This window comes from Globicephala melas, chromosome 15 (assembly GCF_963455315.2).
Source record: "Globicephala melas chromosome 15, mGloMel1.2, whole genome shotgun sequence".
NCBI classification, from domain to species: Eukaryota; Metazoa; Chordata; class Mammalia; order Artiodactyla; family Delphinidae; genus Globicephala; species Globicephala melas.
The window spans coordinates 28427747-28446927 of record NC_083328.1 but is presented as its reverse complement, the minus strand read 5'-3'; the positions used below and the strand labels follow the sequence as shown (position 1 = coordinate 28446927).

General features: G+C 42.8%; 1 protein-coding gene across 6 annotated transcripts in view; it reads right to left on the bottom strand.

The window, feature by feature from the left end:
* TXNDC11 (thioredoxin domain containing 11) overlaps positions 1 to 19181 on the bottom strand; it is a 67326-nt gene that overhangs the window by 16522 nt on the left and 31623 nt on the right. For 5 of the 6 annotated variants that reach the window (XM_030883968.3, XM_030883966.3, XM_060284105.2 and 2 more), the window contains 2 exons: positions 5650 to 5762; positions 3375 to 3575 (listed from right to left, as the gene is read on the bottom strand). In XM_030883968.3, the coding sequence (XP_030739828.1) occupies positions 3375 to 3575; positions 5650 to 5762 (314 nt within the window). The remainder of the gene's footprint in view (positions 1 to 3374; positions 3576 to 5649; positions 5763 to 19181) is intronic. The other variant, XM_060284107.2, reaches the window with a different exon arrangement.

Here is a 19181-nt window from a genome sequence, read left to right as displayed (position 1 = left end):
CAAAACTCCTTACGGGGTCTTCCTTCCTCATCTCTTTCATTCTTAATGTCTCTCACAAACAAAGCAGCCGTGTAAAGGATATTCTTAAGTGAAGAAAATATTTTATACAGTAATGCCCCTGAAAAGTGAGGAGTTCTTAGTTTTCTCCTATAAACTGAACCAGTTTTTAGTGTTATATTCCGTTTTCATAACAGGCAGTTTTGAAAAGGCACTCCAGTTACATCCCGTATATGAATCACTTGATGTCACATTTAATTTCATGTGAATAAGGAAAATTTGGCAAAAAACTTTAAATGTTTGCACTATAAATGCTTCCTTCCATTTTCGTTAATCGGAGAAATCTGTAAGTCTGGACAAGGTGCCTTTGTCCCCTAGACTCGTACGCAGTGGACGCCTCAGAGCAGCGCTGTGAAAGCTAAGAACCCGGGACTTCCCTGGTGGCTCAGTGGTTAAGAATCCACCTGCCAATGCAGGGGACACGGGTTCGAGCCCTGGTCCGGGAAGATCCCACATGCCGCAGAGCAGCTAAGCCTGTGCGCCACAACTACTGAGCCTGCGCTCTAGAGCCTGCGTGCCGCAACTATTGAAGCCCGTGCGCCCAGAGCCTGTGCTCCACAACAAGAGAAGCCACCGCAGTAAGAAGCCCACTCGCTGCAACTTGAGAAAGCCCCTGTACAGTAACGAAGGCCCAATGCAGCCGAAAATAAAATTAATTAATAATAAAAATAATTCAAAAAAACAAGCTAAGAACCCACACAGAGTCTCTTCTGGCTGCGCTAAGAATTTCTTTTGATAAGCACACTGAGATGTCTCATGAGCTCTCCGGGACTCTCTGGAGACGCTGGGGTCAGGGGCCTGACTCCGTGCGCGGTGCAGGCTGTGCTCTCCCAGGGGCAGGGTGGGGCACATGTGTGGAAGAGCAGCTGCCTGGTGCTGGCCTGGGCCTCACAGGGCAGTCCCCACATGGCCGTCCCTTACTGACTGACTCCCCTGCCCCGACTCTACAATGACCACTCTCTTCTCGACAAGGCAGGCCTCCTCCATCGCCTGCCCAAAGTTGGGCCTAAAAGCATAAATGGAAAAATAAGGCTTAAGGCTTAAATTCTTTTGGGGTCAAGGAGCCTTTGAGTTTAGAACTCACCCTCATGTAAGGGAGGTGTTCACCCCTCCCACCCTGCCCAACCCCAAGGATGACTTCCTTACTTCTAGTCACTGTGTCACACTTTCCATGGTCACACCCCCACTTCCCATCCCCAACACCACTGTCCAAGTTCAGCATCTTCCTACGTCTCACTTTTCTGGAACACGGTTGCTAGGAAAACTTTAATAATGGTAACACAGCTCTGCTGACAGCGCTCCATTATCAGACTTTGACGGCTACGATTAATCCTGGAGTCCTCAAAGAAGCACCCAAAAGCCTCTCCTCCAGCGTTTTTTTTCTGGGTCTTCTTCAATCAGTTCTTTATGGAGACCATACAACCTGTCCTATTTCCTAATATCTAAACCCGTCGCCCCCTGCCCACCCCCGTGCCTTTGCTCAGGCTATTCCTTCCCTTAAGTTGCTCTCAGCCCATCACAATTCTAGCCACCCCTGAAGGCCTGTCTCAAACACTCATCCCTCCCACAGCCCCCTCCTGCCTCCCTCCTGCCCAGCCCCCAGCTTCCCAGGACAGCACCCACTCTCCTCCAGTTCCTCCTGGGGCTGAGCACACTCTGCCTTGAATTACAAGCAGGTTCTTGCTCCCCTACCAGACAGGCCTCTGAGACCATGAGACCAAGGCTCTGCCTTCTCCATCTTTCTCCACCGTGGCTCCCGGGCACAGTGCTCCATAAACGTTTGCTAAAGGGGCCTGAAATGAACAGGGAAATGTACTGCACTTGGCTGAGTAATCCATAACACTAAGATGCCGCCTGGTTTAACCACAGGCTGCGATTAAGGGACTCTCTTCAGCTCACAGGGACACTGAGAGCCTGGAGGAAAGGAGCTGTGGGCAAAACCTTGATAAACAAAGACAGAGGAGTACAGGGAGATGGGGGAGACACTCACCCAGAAACAAAGAGTTGGAAAGCACGTGTCTCCCACCAGGTGTCTAAATCCAAGCACAACCCCCCAGAGAAACTGGGCTCCAGTCACAAAATACCACACAACCCAGAACCCCGACATGCCCAGACAAGACAGAATTCTCCATGAGGAAACTTTAAAAGTTAAAGTAAAAATCCACAACCATGGCTAATACCTTGGTTGAAAACCCCACCTTTCCTACAAAGAGCTTTAAGGGCTCTTAATACTAGAGTGTCTTAGTTCATAAAATAACTGTGTAGTGAAGATTTTCTAAAGAAATTAAGTCTTATTACTTCAAGTCCTCCCTAATCAGAGAAAAAACAAAGCTATTTCACCTTCTCTCCTTTCCCCCTCTAAGCCATGGGAGCAGCGCTCACTCAGAAGGCCCCCAGCAGGGATACTAACTGCAACAAAGAGGCTCCAGAGCAGCCAAGTGAGGGTCTGGCCTGGCCTCCCGGCTCCCTCAGGAAAGGAGAATCCTGCCTCCCCGCTCCCTCAGGAAAGCAGGCCATCAGGCTCATGTGGAGGGCTTGGGAGAGGCCGCATCTAGGCAGCCTGGCCAGTGATTCACTGGCTGTCTGAAATTGGTTTGGGCCAATTAAGGGATCCTTGAGGGAAGGAAAAAATAAAACTCCCAGTAAATCCAATTTAGCAATCCCAGGCGTTCTCGGCTGATTGTTATTGCTCTAAGTGCCTCGAACAATCCCATGTATAAAATAAACTCACACCCAGAGACAGTGAATGCACCAGATGAAGCAGAAAAGGCAGCAGGGAGGGGCTGACTCCTGATGGCGGTTGTCTCCGAAAACTGCTCTGTGAGACATGCAAGGTTTAGAAAAACATGGGATCCCAAGGTCACCACCACTGCTGCTGGCTGCTGGGCTGAGAGTGGCCAGGGCCAACAGTCTGATCAAACCCCCGTGACAACAGAATCCCAAAGGCCACACTAAACCCTGCCACACTAAACCCTACCATCCCCTCTGCCCCTCTCCCGGGCATCCATCACCGCAGGAAGAGAGCCATCTGGTCCTTTTCCAGAGAGGCACAGTTTGCCTTCCCTGTCCCCTCCGACTCAGCAGACCTGAGCAGCTGTCAGTAATGTGGCCAGAGAGGCTGTGGTGAGTCCTACCCAAGGCACGGGCTCTCCTGCTCACTTACAGGAGAAAGAAGTAACGCCACAGAAACGCAGCAGCTGCTCCTGGCGGCCGCTCGGCGGCTAGGGGAAACTACTCTGATCGCGGAATGAGAAAAGGCTAAGTTAATGAGTTTCTCCGACTCCTTATGAGACACCTTTTACCATTATGACTCTTACCTCATCTATTAAAGGATGACTTTCGGCTAAGGGATTAAAAGGTATAAATACAAAAAGTGCTGGTCCCTTCTTCAGTTCATTGTTCAGCAGGAGACTCTTGCCGCCGTGGGGCCGCAGCCATCGAAGGAGCATCTCTCGGTTTTCTAAGGCCCACTTATAGATGTTCTCAGCTGTGTAGTTGATGACCTCCCTGGGAAAGACCTGGGAAGGACAAACGCACAGAGGATAAAAGGCAGGGCAGGATCAAAGCACATCCTCAGCCCCGTCCTCAACCCCACACTTCACAGGTGAGGAAAATGAGGCTCAGAGCAGTGACACGACCTGTCCCTGCCTGTGCAGCTAAACCCTGGCTCTACTTCTCCAGACAGAGCGCTTCCTCACAAGCAGCTCGGAAAAGCAAAAGCAGCTGTAAGAGGTGACTTGCATATCATGTGGTTCATCTTTTTCCCTTTAGACAGACTCGTCTATCAACAAATAAGCCTCCTTGCCTGCTGCTGGCAACAATGACCTCTACCACCCTGCGCAAGGGGAGCTCTAAGGGAACAGAAATGATGGAGTCAAGGATAATTTTTACCTTGGTAAAATCATGTTTAACTTGGTCCCTGGGGACCCTCTGTTTGGGCAGAAGTTTGGATCTGCCTTGCTCACATGTACCCCCAGTGACCAGAACACCTGGCACAGAGCGGGAACTCAACAAATATTTGCATGAATCCATGAGTAACCTAGAACTTGTACAAGGCCACGGGTCACATTTTATGTGTACAGAATGAAGGAGAGATACACTTAGATTTTTTGCTTTGTTTTCCTATAATAATCAAGAGTACGTCAACATAAAATTATTTTTGAAATTCCAGTGATATAAATCACTGGGTTTCAAACAAAACTCCCCACAGAATGCTTTGGAGAGTTCCACAAAATGAGGTATTTTACACTCCCCAAAATACAGGTTTAAATTGGCTTACAACAAAGATGTCTACTGCTTTTATTTTTTAAAAATACTGGTATCCCAGTATTATTTCATTTGCTAAAAGGAATTCTGCTGCTACACCAACCAACCAACCTTAAAAAGTATGGAACTGATGCAGTAAACCCAATATCTTTTTCAGTATCATTCTCAGTCCTACCTTCTTTTCTCCGTCTATTTTAAATTTCTTCCTCAGTACCCTTTACTATACATAAACATGATATATGTTGGTTGTATAGCATGCTATAAAGGAAGGATGAAGGAAAAGGATAGCAAAGGCAGATGAAGTCAAAAGAAGCTTAGACAGAGAAACAAGGAGAGTGGGTGGGTGGTCGGAGAAACCATCACAGCAGTGATTCCCAAAGTGGGATGGTGGGAGTCTGAAAAAACATAATCAACATTTCTATCTGGAAAACACAGAAATACATTTGACTTTGGGAATATAAACTGCGAGAAGTAAAGCCATCTGGGATACAGAGATATGCAGAAGCCAGGGTGACTGGCACTGAGGGCGCCCCCCAGGAGGGTCTAACAGCATGAGGTCTGCACACTGAGCCGAGGGGAGCGTGGGATTAAAGGGCTGGGCACACTGGGTACGGGAGATCTGGTCTTCACTCGACCTGTAAGTCACTGACACCATCAATGAAGTCAGAGAGAGAAAATACTGAAGAAAAATAAACTCAGTGCTGAGACTGAGGAAGTAGCAATAAACAGAGCAGAAGCACAGCACTAAGCAGGATACAGGTCAAAAGCTCAGAAATAGCTGAGTTGGGGCTGGTCCACCAGAAAGCAAATAAAATCAGGGAACAAAGACAACAATGGAAAACGAGGCTCTCTGGGGCGGAAAGCCAACAACTTCTCACTGTGACTTGACAAGAACTTCAAAATCCATTTCATCAGCTAAAGGAGAAAAGCATGTCACATCATTACTCTTGATAAATGGAACAAATGAAGAAAGAACATTGCCCAAAGGAAGCTTAACCTCTGAGAACATGGGCCCAGAGTAACACTTCTCCAACAGAGTAGCTGCAATTTCATCCAAGAAGGAAAACTAACAAGGCTGTATCAAAATCTAAGAATATAAACAGAATTTCTAGATGTTAAATCCAAGAGCCCTCTAATGCATGAGTTCTAAACCAGGGGCATGGGCTCTACAGAGGGGCTGTAGGGACTCTCAGTTTGCAATATAAAATCATGTGCACTCCCCTAGAGAGAGTATCCATAGATTTTATCCAATTCTCAAAGAAGTCTGTGATCCAAACAAGGTTTAGAACCACTGCGCTAATATAAACGTGATTTCAAAATACTTACAAGTGATGTGTTGAAATGTCTATGTAAATACACACTTCCAGAGTGTACTAAGGATACCAGTTTCGCAAGATGTTTATTTGTGATAACCCCAAATCGTACTGTTCCTAGGTAATCTGAAACAGAAAATTTTCCTTTATTAAAAAGAAAAAGCCTATGCCTTAAAACAACCACAAAACCCAGTGATCAAATCCTGATGCACAAATTCCCCAGAGCAAAGCTCTTTTTGGGCACCTAGCCTAGACAGAAAAGGAGAAGCCGAAGAAACAACCTCCTGAAACAGACCTCATGTCTACTCCTGTGCACCTGTCTCTGACAAGCACTTGCACTGTGTCCGTCCGTGTCCCCCCGACTCACTAGCCCCACCTGGAAGCCCAGGCACATGCTGTTCTGTCTGGACACTTCCACGGCCAATTCCTTCTCATCATTCAGATCTCAGCTCTGACCCCACCTTCTCTGAGAAGCCCTCCCTGACCACCCGCCTCTGGGAAAACACTCAGAGGATGGTCTGGAAGGGGAAACTGGGGCTCCCTCCTGACTCAGGTCCTCTCTCTACCATTACTCTAATTTTTTTTGTTGTTGTTGTGGTACGCGGGCCTCTCACTGTTGTGGCCTCTCCCGCTGCAGAGCACAGGCTCTGGACGCGCAGGCTCAGTGGCCATGGCTCACGGGCCCAGCCACTCCGCGGCATGTGGGATCTTCCCGGACCGGGGCACGAACCCGTGTCCCCTGCATCGGCAGGTGGACTCCCAACCACTGCGCCACCAGGGAAGCCCTACTCTAATTTTTTAATAGCACTTATTAACTGGTACATAATCCTACTGATTTATTTAGATTTTCTTTGGTCTAACTTCCTCTTAAGTTCTGTGAAATTAGAAACCTTGTTTATTGCTGTTACCCCAGCACCTAAAGCAGTGTCTGGGCATCTGCATATTGACCTCTTGATTAATAAATATTAGTTAAATGAATCAATCTAGCATATATAGTAACTCATATAAATTAGTAAGAAAAAGAAAGCAGTTAAAAATGGTCAAATCACAGAAAAAGAAATATAAAAGGCTAAAAATACACTCAACCTCACTATTTCAGAGGAAAGCAAATGAGAACAAAATGCCACTTTTCACCTTCAAAATGCCCAAAATTTGAGACACAGGAAATATCAAATATTGATGACCAGCAGAGAAACGAGTACTCTGATGCAAAGCTGGTGGAAAGGGTAAAATGGCAGCCGCTTGGGAGAGCATCTGCTGTAGTGACCACAGTGGGACAGGGACACAGCCTGCAGCCCCACAGCTCCACTTCTTAGTGTCTACACATGTGCACCAAGAGACAAGCAAGGACAGTCACCAAGAAGTACTCTGCAGCTGTTAAAAACAGTGGGGCAGGGCTATCTATACAACATGAATAGATTTTCTAAGACACATATGAGAAAAAAAGCAAGCTGAAGAAAGATAAAGTACACCTTTTACGTGGAAAAAAGCGTCACACATAAAATGTTTTCCCCTTCAGGCACGTATGTTTAGAAATGTATACAGAATCTGAAAGGATAATAAAAATTGTTTCGTGTTGGGGGATGGAGATCAAAGGGGACTTTATCCTTAGGTGTGAAGCTTTCTTTTTCCCCCCCAAGGAGTATATTTAATGTAATATTTGTGTGATTAAGAACTGACTAAAATATCTAGTATTAAAGGAGGTGGATAAGACAGTGTAGGAAAAGGTGCATTCTTTCCTATCCCCTTTCTGCTTTATTAGCAAACGTTAAATAAAATATCAGTTAAACTTTAAATGCTACCAACTGATATCTAAGTAGTTAAAATATGTAGGTGCTAAACACACGAAGTTTCTAGCTTAACCACATGGCCCATCTTCCAGCAGTGGCGGCATCTTCCTCTCAGAGGAGGAGTGGCTGTTGAGGATGAGGTGAGAGTGACCGTGTCCCTAACAGCGGCTGGACAATCTAGCACAAACCTGATGAGTTTAAAATGGCACAAAACCAAAGAAACACAAGAAGAGGAAATCAGAAATGGGGCTTCCCTGGTGGCACAGTGGCTAAGACTCCACGCTCCCAATGCAGGGGGCCCGGGTTCAATCCCTGATCGGGGAACTGGATCTCGCGTGCCGCAACGAAGATCCCGTGCATCACAATTGTAAGACCTGGCACAGCCAAATAAAAATAAGTAAATAAATAAATATTAAAGAAAAAAAAGAATAAACCAGAAATGACGGAAATGGCTTACTTACAGGGTGGGTGGCAAAGGGGGGGGGTGGGTAATGGGAACTGGAGAACAGGGGTGAGGCAGCCTGACCTTCCTCTGAGTATCAGAACCACGGCAAAGCTCACAGCCTTCACACACGCAAAAACTAAAATCATGATACCAACCAGCATGTGTGGGGATCCAGTGGGGAACACAAGCACTAACAAACCAACCTAGCTGTACTGCAAATGCATCACACCTCAGTGAAGGGGTGGGGAGTGGGGAGAAAGAACTGAACCAGAAGAGAACAGCAAACGGTATCTTGACTGAATACTGTAAAACTAAAGACGATGAGAGCCAGGCTTCTCAGGGCAGGAGAAAAGTTACATACGAAGAGGGGAAATCTGAAATAAACTCTGCGGTGTTAAACTGGAATCAGAAAAAATTAGTATAAACTTATGAACTTTTGTATAACCTTATGACTTATGACACAGATAACAGATATAGAACTATGGAGGCATGCATGTGTGTGGGTATAAATACATATATGTCCTAGCTCTTTCTGCTGAAAGGGCCTAGAAGTAATGACACCTAATACTGAAGAGCATATCTTGTACCCAGATCTGGGTTTCTAAATGTCACTCTCCAATAAAAAGAAACCAGGGCTTATTGGAGAAGAGGCTGATCCCAGAGCTGGGGCAAAGGAAGTACAAGATGAGCCTGAAACATCTTGTCAAGTCAGAACGAAAGATGTGCTCATAAAAGGAGGGGGATATGTTCAAAGGACACAGGCGCCAACCTAAGATGCTCCTAATGGCCAAAGCCAGAACAATTTGAGCAACAAAATAAACAACCAGTATTTTTCAAAAGTGTCAATATCATGAAAGACAAGGAAAGAGTGAGGAATTGTTATAGGAGGAGACTAATTAAATGTGATGTAGGATCCCAGATCAGATCCTGGAACAGAAAACAGTCATTAGTGAAAACACTGGCAAAATTCAATAACGTCTGCAGTTTAGTTAATAATCCTGCACCAATGTTAATTTCTTAGTTTTGGCAAAAGCACCCTAACAAATGGTTAAATAATATGTTAACAATGGGGGAAGCTAAGTGAAGGCAGGACGTTAGGAAACTCCCTGTTCTATTCTTCCAACTTTTCTGCAAGCATAAAATTAGTTCAAAATTTAAATTTAAAAAAATGGCATAGGGTTTCCCTGGTGGCACAGTGGTTGAGAGTCCACCTGCCGATGCAGGGGACACGGATTCGTGCCCCGGTCCGGGAAGATCCCACATGCCGCGGAGCAGCTGGGCTCGTGAGCCATGGCCGCTGAGCCTGCGCGTCCAGAGCCTGTGCTCCGCAACGGGAGAGGCCACAACAGTGAGAGGCCTGCATACCGAAAAAAAAAAAAAAAAAAAAAGGCATAACATATAAGTTCAGATTCCAAAGCTGTCAGAAGAAAAAGCAGGACCCAAGAGAGGATATGAATTGGTAGAAGCAAAGACACCACTCTCCAGGAGAGGGCTGAATTTTGGTAGACTGGCATCAATAAAGAGAGGAGTGAAGGAAAAGCAGCCAGTAGGAAACTCATTTGATAGTCCGCCAAAGTCACCAACGTGATTTATTGGAGCAGAGGAATAAGTAGTGACAGCTTGACTTAAAAGTTGAAAGGGTTCATTCAAAAACCTGTTTAACTGCATTAATAAGAATGGACAGGGCTTCCCTGGTGGCGCAGTGGTTGAGAGTCCACCTGCCGATGTAGAGGACGCAGGCTCGTGCCCCAGTCCGGGAAGATCCCACATGCCGCAGAGCAGCTGGGCCCGTGAGCCATGGCCGCTGAGCCTGCACGTCCGGAGCCCGTGCTGTGCAGTGGGAGAGGCCACAACAGTGAGAGGCCCGTGTACTGCAAAAAAAAAAAAAAAAAAAAAGAATGGACAGCCGCCTGCACAGAGCAGATTCTAACATGCCCAAACATGTTATAATTTCAAAATTTTATTTTTTACAGAGAAATTTACAAAAATCACACATTTTTAAAGTTCCTGCATACAGTGGAAATCTTGCTGGAAGAAGCAGCTTAAGTTTGCAGTCCCATGTGTACAAGGAGTACATGAATTAGCAGAGAAAGTTTACAGTGTCAAAATGACACAAGAAAGTAAAACTTCTCATCTCCATATCCAGAACATTCTGTTAAGCAGGGCTCCAGGGCTTTCTACAATAGGGGCTTTTGTCATTTATAAAATGAGTAATTTTGTCCTAAAATGAATGAAGCTTTAATACTTTAATTAAGGTCTTTGAATGTGTTAATAATTAAAAATAAATTCAGAATCATGCTCTCCCCTCCCCCAACAATGGTCCAACACAATGGCATGATCCTATTCAGTTAATAATAATAATAATATGGGCTTCCCTGGTGGCGCAGTGGTTGAGAGTCTGCCTGGAGATGCAGGGGACATGGGTTCATGCCCCGGTCCAGGAAGATCCCACATGCCGCGGAGCAGGCTAGGCCCATGAGCCATGGCCACTGAGCCTGCGCGTCCGGAGCCTGTTCTCCGCAACAGGAGAGGCCACAACAGTGAGAGGCCCGCGTACCACAAAAAATAATAATAAATCAATAAAATAATAATAAAATTTCCAAACTTGCACAAGTCTCTTAGATAGCCTCATCCACCACAGTACAGACAGCAGAAGAACTACAATCCTGCAGCCTGTGGAACAAAAACCACATTCACAGAAAGACAGACAAGATGAAAAGGCAGAGGGCTATGTACCAGATGAAGGAACAAGATAAAACCCCAGAAAAACAACTTAATGAAGTAGAGATAGGCAATCTTCCAGAAAAATAATTCAGAATAATGATAGTAAAGATGATCCAGGACCTCGGAAAAAGAATGGAGGCAAATATCAAGAAGATGCAAGAAATGTTTAACAAAGATCTAGAAGAATTAAAAAACAAACAAACAGAGATAAACAATACAATAACTGAAATGAAAACTACACTAGAAGAAATCAATAGCAGAATAACAGGCAGAAGAACGGATAAGTGACCTGGAAGACAGAATGGTGGAATTCACTGCTGCAGAACAGAATAAAGAAAAAAGAATGAAAAGAAATGAAGACAGCCTAAGAGACCCCTGGGACAACATTAAACGCAAAAACATTCGCATTATAGGGGTCCCAGAAGGAGAAGAAAGGACCCAAGAAAATATTTGAAGAGATTATAGTCGAAAACTTCCCTAACATGGGAAAGGAAATCCAGGAAGTGTAGAGAGTCCCATACAGGATAAACCCAAGGAGAAACATGCCGAGACACGCAGTAATCAAACTGGCAAAAATTAAAGACAAAGAAACATTACTGAAAGCAGCAAGGGAAAAATGGCAAATAACATACAAGGGAACTCCCATAAGGTTAACAGCTGTTTTCTCAGCAGAAACTCTACAAGCCAGAAGGGAGTGGCATGATATACTTAAAGTGATGAAAGGGAAGAACCTACAACCAAGATTACTCCACCCTGCAAGGATCTCATTCAGATTCGATGGAGAAATCAAAAGCTTTACAGACAAGCGAAAGCTAAGAGAGTTCAGCACCACCAAAACAGCTCTACAACAAGTGCTAAAGGAACCTCTCTAAGTGGGAAACAAGAGAAGAAAAGGACCTACAAAAACAAACCCAAAACATTTAAGAAAATGGTCATAGGAACATACATATCGATAATTACCTTAAACATGTATGGATTAAATCCTCCAACCAAAAGACACAGGCTTTCTGAATGGATACAAAAACAAGACCCATATATATGCTGTCTACAAGAGACGCACTTCAGACCTAGGGGCACATACAGACTCAAAGTGAGGGGATGGGAAAAGATATTCCATGCAAATGGCAATCAAAAGAAAGCTGGGGTAGCAATACTCATACCCGATAAAATACTTTAAAATAAAGAATGTTACAAGAGACAAGGGAGGACACTACATAATGATCAAGGGATCAATCCAAGAAGAAGATATAACAATTACAAATATATATGCCCCCAACATAGGCGCACTTCAATACATAAGGCAACTGCTAACAGCTATAAAAGAGGAAATCGACAGTAACACAATACTAGTGGGGGACTTTAATAACACCTCAGTTACACCAATGGACAGATCATCCAAACAGAAAATTAACAAGGAAAGACAAGATTTAAATGACACAATAGACCCGATAGATTTAATTGATATTTATAGGACATTCCATCCAAAAACAGTAGATTACACTTTCTTCTCAAGTGCACACGGAACATTCTCCAGGATAGATCACATCTTGGGTCACAAATCAAGCCTCAGTAAATTTAAGAAAACTGAAATCATATCAAGCATCTTTTCTGACCACAATGCTATGAGACTAGAAGTGAATTACAGGGAAAAAAACATAAAAAACAAACACATGGAGGCTAAACAATACGTTACTAAATAACCAAGAGATCACTGAAGAAATCAAAAAATACCTAGAGACAAATGACAATGGAGACACGACGACCCAAAACCTATGGGATGCAGCAAAAGCAGTTCTAAGAGGGAAGTTTATAGCAATACAAGCCTACCTCAAGAAACAAAAAAATCTCAAATAAACAATCTAACCTTGCACCTAAAGGAACTAGAGAAAGAAGAACAAACAAAACCCAAAGTTAGCAAAAGGAAAGAAATCATAAAGATCAGAGCAGAACTAAATGAAATAGAAACAAAGAAAACAATAGCAAAGATCAATAAAACTAAAAGTTGGTTCTTTGAGAAGATAAACAAAATTGATAAACCATTAGCCAGACTCATCGAGGAGGAGAAGACTCAAATCAATAAAATTAGAAATGAAAAAGGAGAAGTTACAACAGACACCACAGAAAAACAAAGCATCCTAAGAGACTACTACAAGCAACTCTATGCCAATAAAATGGACAACCTGGAAGAAATGGACAAATTCTTAGAAAGGTAGAACCTTCCAAGACTGAACCAGGAAAAAATAGAATATATGAACAGACCAATCATAAGTAATGAAATTGAAACTGTGATAAAAAATCTTCCAACAAACAAAAGTCCAGGACCAGATGGCTTCACAGGTGAATTCTATCAAACATTTAGAGAAGAGCTAACACCCATCCTTCTCAAACTCTTCCAAAAAACTGCAGAGGAAGGAACACTCCCAAAATCATTCTACGAGGCCACCATCACCCTGATACCAAAGCCAGACAAAGATACTACAAAAAAAGAAAATTACAAACCAATATCACTGATGAATATAGATGCAAAAATCCTCAACAAAATACTAGCAAACAGAATCCAACAACATACTAAAAGATCATACACCATGATCAAGTGGGATTTATCCAGGGATGCAAGGACTCTTCAATATATGCAAATCAGTCAATGTGATAAACCATATTAACAAATTGAAGAACAAAAACCATATGATCATCTCAATAGATGCAGAAAAAGCTTTTGACAAAATTCAACACCCATTTATGATAAAAATTCTCCAGAAAGTGGGCAAAGAGGAAACCTACCTCAACATAATAAAGAAAAAAAAAAATCTCAATAAACTGTTAGCCAGGTAACTGGCCAGTTATAGTCTCTATTAACCATCCAGTGCAAGGTGTCAGAAAGACACCTGCAAGATGTAACAACATCTTGAAAGAACACCTGGGTGAAGGCAGTAGTTACTGAGCAGTTTCTGTAGCAGGTCACATAGACACTAAGTAGGTCAAGGTGACCACAGCATGAAGACTGCTGCCTGCTACAAAAGGTGCTGAGTCCTTGGCCCTGTGTCCCTCAGCTACAAGGCAACCCACTGCACACACAGCCACCACTAGGCTCCCCATGAGACGTGGGGTGAGCAGAATGAATACTATCATGCTGATTCGCTGTCTGTGTGCTTTGAGTAACAAACAGCCTTTCTTTGATCCATTAAACATTGTCTACTTTTAGCATGTATTGTAGGTTTACCCTTTGCTATCTTTTATGAGACTAGGGTTCTTTTCTGCCACTAACAGAATGCTCTACCCCTGCTTCCCACGCCCCCATAGGTGGAGCTTCCGCTGACCTTCTTGTACCTTCGACACGCCACTGTCACCATTTACCTCATGGCAACCACCAAGGATGCATCGAGAATGGAAAGATCTGAAATTCCATCTGGTTTCCATTCAGATTCATCTGGCTCACTTGTGACCTTTCTGGTGTGCATTCAGGTTTTTTGTTTTTGGCCACTGCCTAATGTTTTAATATCAGACTACTTCATTTTGCTTAAAACCACTGCTTTAAATTCAATTTTTAATATTAAAACTTCAGTTCAGTATTAAGGTAAAGCAAACACATTCTGAGGCAAGACCTCAGTGAGGCAAAATATTAAAATTCTCAAACATTCCAGAAAGAACAAGAATTCGTTTCTTCTGTTAGCAAAGAGAATAGTTTTTTCTTTTTATTGAAGTACAGTTGATTTACAATATTGTATGTTTCAAGTGTATAGCAAAGTGATTCAGATATGTACATATGTATATATATATTTATTTCAGATTATTTTCTACTAATATATTTTTAACTGTGCTTTAAAGTTAATAATAAAGCGTCCTGCCAGAAGCAAAGCTACACAATTCGCACTCAGCAACTACCAGATTACCAAGACTACCAGGAGGACACTCTGAAGCATTAACTCAAGGATGTGCCTGCAGGAAGGAGACTCAGTATCTTAGGAAATAACTGTTTTCCCCAGGATACTTGGATAATGAGGCCTAGGCCCTGAGTGCACTGTCCTATGTCGTAGCCACTAACCATATGTGGCTAATGAGCACTTGAAATATGAGCAACCGAGGGACTAAATTTTAACTTTATTTGATTTTAATTAATTTAATTTAAAAGTGATACTCAATTCAGTTATCAGAAAATGTTTAAGTATGTTTAAGACAACATGGGTATGTAACCTGAAGCTAATATAATATTGTAAATCAACTATATTTCAATAAAATAAGTAAAATGAAACAATATAAATATTTGGTATATAAATCACTTTTTCAACTGTAAATTTTATGAACTCTAAATACAGATCAAGTATGTCCAATGAACATTTAGCAGCTGAATTGAGATGGGGCTGTTAAGTATAAAAGACTTGGTTCAAAAAAAAAAAAGTTAAATATCTCAATAGTTTTTATGCTGATTACATGTTGAAATGCTAATAATTTGGGTACACTGGGTTAAATAAAATATAAATTATTAAATTAATTTTACCTATTTCTTCTTAAATTTTAACACAGCCACCAGGAAATTTTTAAATACCTCCATCGTTCATCTTATAGTTCTACTGGACTGTGCCAAGGTGGCAATGATGAAAAAGCAAGATTCATGTAACTCAGGAAGAAGATTAGGCTAAGATAATAAGCCCATTAGCCAGTAAATCTTAATAATGGACAATTATCTGGGAAGGAAACATAAGACAAAGATTTTTTCGTGAATGATTATTTTTAAGAGCAGAGAATGATTATTTTAAAGAATGTGTCCCACTCTCTCCTTCGGAAAGGAAAAGGTGGGACTCTAAACCTTGTGACTCTGGGTATAAACTGCCGAGCTTCTGAAATTAATTCTCTCTCAGAGGGCTAGAGTAAACAGCACTTGGTGTCCTACAAAGTAAGGTACCCAAGGATACAATGAAATAATGAGCAGAAATGCTGGAACTGAACAACATGGAAATTTTTACATCAGGAATGGCCATCTGCTCTCCAGGAGGCTTTCATGTGAGCTAATCTCTCAGGGATCATAGGACAAAATGGAATATCAGGTCAAGAAAAATACTGATAAAGGAAACTGCTAACAAATAAACCATGAAATACTTCAAAACTGAATACCACTGGGTTAAGTCACATGGCTTTTAATCTACATGGCTAAGTTATTTACTCCCTGGGAAAAATTCTCTCACTTCTTTTTTTTTTTTTTTTTTTGCGGTATGCGGGCCTCTCACTGTTGTGGCCTCTCCTGTTGCGGAGCACAGGCTCCGGACGCGCAGGCTCAGTGGCCATGGCTCACGGGCCCAGCCGCTCCGTGGCATGTGGGATCCTCCCGGACCGGGGCACAAACCCGTGTCCCCTGCATCGGCAGGCGGACTCTCAACCACTGCGCCACCAGGGAAGCCCTCTCTCACTTCTTTACTCTGGGAAGTAGTGACACCCCCAAAGGCAAACCTGTATTGTGGTACCTTCCACCCTGGCAACGATTCTCATTTTACTCTATACTCTGCCATTTTTATTAACTTCTGCTTTCCCACTCTTCTTTACAAGGTTTTGGACAAGGAAGAAAAAGGAAAACGACAGGATTATATAAGAAGGAATAACAACAGCCCCTCCAAGATTACTCAGCATTTACATGGTGATTCATCATCATTCGCTAGATGATTTCACACACTTTAAATACATTCATTAAAATGAAAAAATCTTCAAAGAAATGCAGTAGTTTATAGAAATGTTTGTTTTCAATGTATGAACTATAGCTATTGCTTGCATTTTTTTCCACAGAAATCTGACTGAGATTTGTATACTGTCAAAATTCTCTTTTCTTTTTTCTATTTTTGGCTGCGCCACATGCCTTGTAGGATCTCAGTTCCCCAACCAGGGATTGAACCCGGGCCACAGCAGTGAAAGCACTGAATCCTGACCACCAGACCACCAGGGAACTCCCTCAAAATTCTTAATATAAAGCACAAAGCAATTATCTAGAAAAAAACTCTGGCATATGGGCACCAGAGATACAATATGCACATTCTGGTACATGCCACAATACCGCTAAACTCTAAGTAAACATTTAACTCCTTAGCTGTGATTTTTCTCTTTCTTGTGAGTTAGAGAGGAGGGCAAGAAAAATATAGTTCCAAATACATCATTTTAGGGGAACATAAACTATAGAAATATGCACTGTTCTATATACTGACATGACAGTAAACTTAACACCCTCACACCATTGTTCTCATTTAACCAGAGCATAATATTAAAATGATCAATTCAAATATGTCCCTTGTGTGTATTTCAATTAAATTCCTTTTTAAAAAAAAAAAACAAAAACCCTCAGGGAGGCAAAGACTTCACAAAAGAAACACATCTGCTTAGAAATCCCTCCTCCATCCCCTCTTATGCTGCTCTTAGGGTCTAGCATAGGTGTCACATATTCTTCTTTTTTAAATAACTCTTTACAAATATAAAAACAATTCTTAGCTCCCAGGTCTAAAAAAAAACAGGCCAAGGGCCAATGCATTTTCAAGCTGAAGTTTCCTTTAGAGGCAACTGGGGCAAAGTTCCCTTATCCTGCAGATGGGGAACCTGAAGACCAGTGAGAAGGGGTGACTGGTGAGCTGTGGTCACACAGGACAGCTGCCACTAACATGACTGATCAGGACAGTCAGTTTCTGCCTACTTGTTAGGAAGATACTACTAAAGTCTAAGGGAAAATCAGAAAACAACGTTGGTTGCTAAGTGGGAGACACAGCCAACGAGTGCAACAGGAGTTCCAAGAAGGGAGCCAGTGGATGGAAATCTCCACTTGATGTCCACAGTGTGCCAGACATCATGCTGGCTGGGCAATATTTACAAATCCCAGAGGACTTCAGTTAGGCCTTGAAAAATTAGGAAGGCAGATAATAACTAGGGCAAGGCATTGCATTTTAAGCAGTATCATGGGCAAAGACCAGGAGGTAGGAATCACCATATTGTGCCACCTGTCCCACCTCCGGAGATTACAGAGGCAGATGGAGTGATGTGGTCCTGGATTCCTATCTCACTCCTCATTTACTGGTACGGACTATATCAAGTTGCTATTTCTGCTGTAACAAATTACCACTAACTTAGTAGTTTAAAAAAACATAAATTTATCTTACAGTTCTGGAGGTCGAAGTCCAAAATGGGCCTCATTGGGCTAAAATCAAGGTACAGCAGGTAATGTTCCTTCTGGAGGCTCTAGGGGAGAATGCATCTCCTTGCCTTTCCTACCATTTAGAGGCTACCTGCATTCCTTGGCTTGAGGCTACCTGCATTGGCTTGTGGCCCTTTCCGTTTCAAAACCAGTAATGGCCGGACAAGTCCTTCTCATACTGCATCACTCTGACAATATTCTTTGCCTCTCAATGCCACTTTTAAGAATCGTTCTGATTACACTGGGCCTACTCAGATAATCCAGGATAATCTCCCTTTCTCAATGTCAGCTGATTAGCAACCCAAATCCATAGGCAACCTCAATTTTCTCTTGCCATGTAATGTAACATATTCACAGGTCCTGGGGATTAGAATGTGGACATCTCTGGGGAGCCACTGTTCTGCCTCACAGCGTCCTGGATTCTGTTAACAACCTCCTCCAAGCCTCAGCTTCCTCACCTGAGACAGTAACACTGAGATAATAACAGTTTCTACTTCAAAGAGTGGCACTGAAGACTGGATCATCCAGGTAAAGCCCTCCGTCCAGTATCAGCTTATCACGCTCAGTGTTACATAACAAGTGGTCAAGTGGAGACCAGAACGGGGTTTGTCTGCACCGAGTCGAGTCGTTTCACTATAAGTTTGTGACTTTATTATAGAAGGTGATCCCTGAGAGGTTTCTAAGATTTTAGTGTTTTTGGTTCTTTGTCTAGGAGTCTCATTTCAGCTTAAACAAAACAAAAAAACCAAAACCCCCCAAAAACCTTGAAGAAATAGGATCAAAAATCAAAACACACACATACACACTACTAAAACAGGACACCTTTAAAAAGGTAGAAAATACCACAAGACAATTAGAAAGTAAAGATGGTGTAATTTTTCAAATACACGGGTTCAAGGAATCAAAGTTTCTACAAATGGGCACTAAATTTAGTTCTGAGCTCTCCGCACTCCTTTTGCTCTTCTCAACACCGCCTATCTTCCACTCTCCCGTTTCTTACACACTTACCTGAAGGCTGACCCCTCATTCTCCTGGGAAATCCTCCCCACCTCCAGTCTTCCCTGAACTGATCCGGACGCCCTACCTCCGTGCTCCGACGAAGCCTGTCACAGACGTGTCACTGCACTCACATTGTGGGTAAGCCCACCTGTTGGCCACACTAGCTGGTGGCACCCCGATGGTGAGGAACAAGTTTTACTCCTCTTTACGGCTGTAGCACAAAGTGGATCCTCAAATGTTTGTTGAATTAATAAGTCATGCTTCTGAAGCTAATTCAAAGTGCGGGGATGTCTGGTTTTGGCCTTAGTGCTTATCTAGCAGCACTTACAAGGCTTAAGAGATGTCATAATAGGAATAAAGGCATTTCCTATGAAATATGATCACATCCTTGCTAAAATAATAGCAACATAATTAAAAAGTCAATTTTA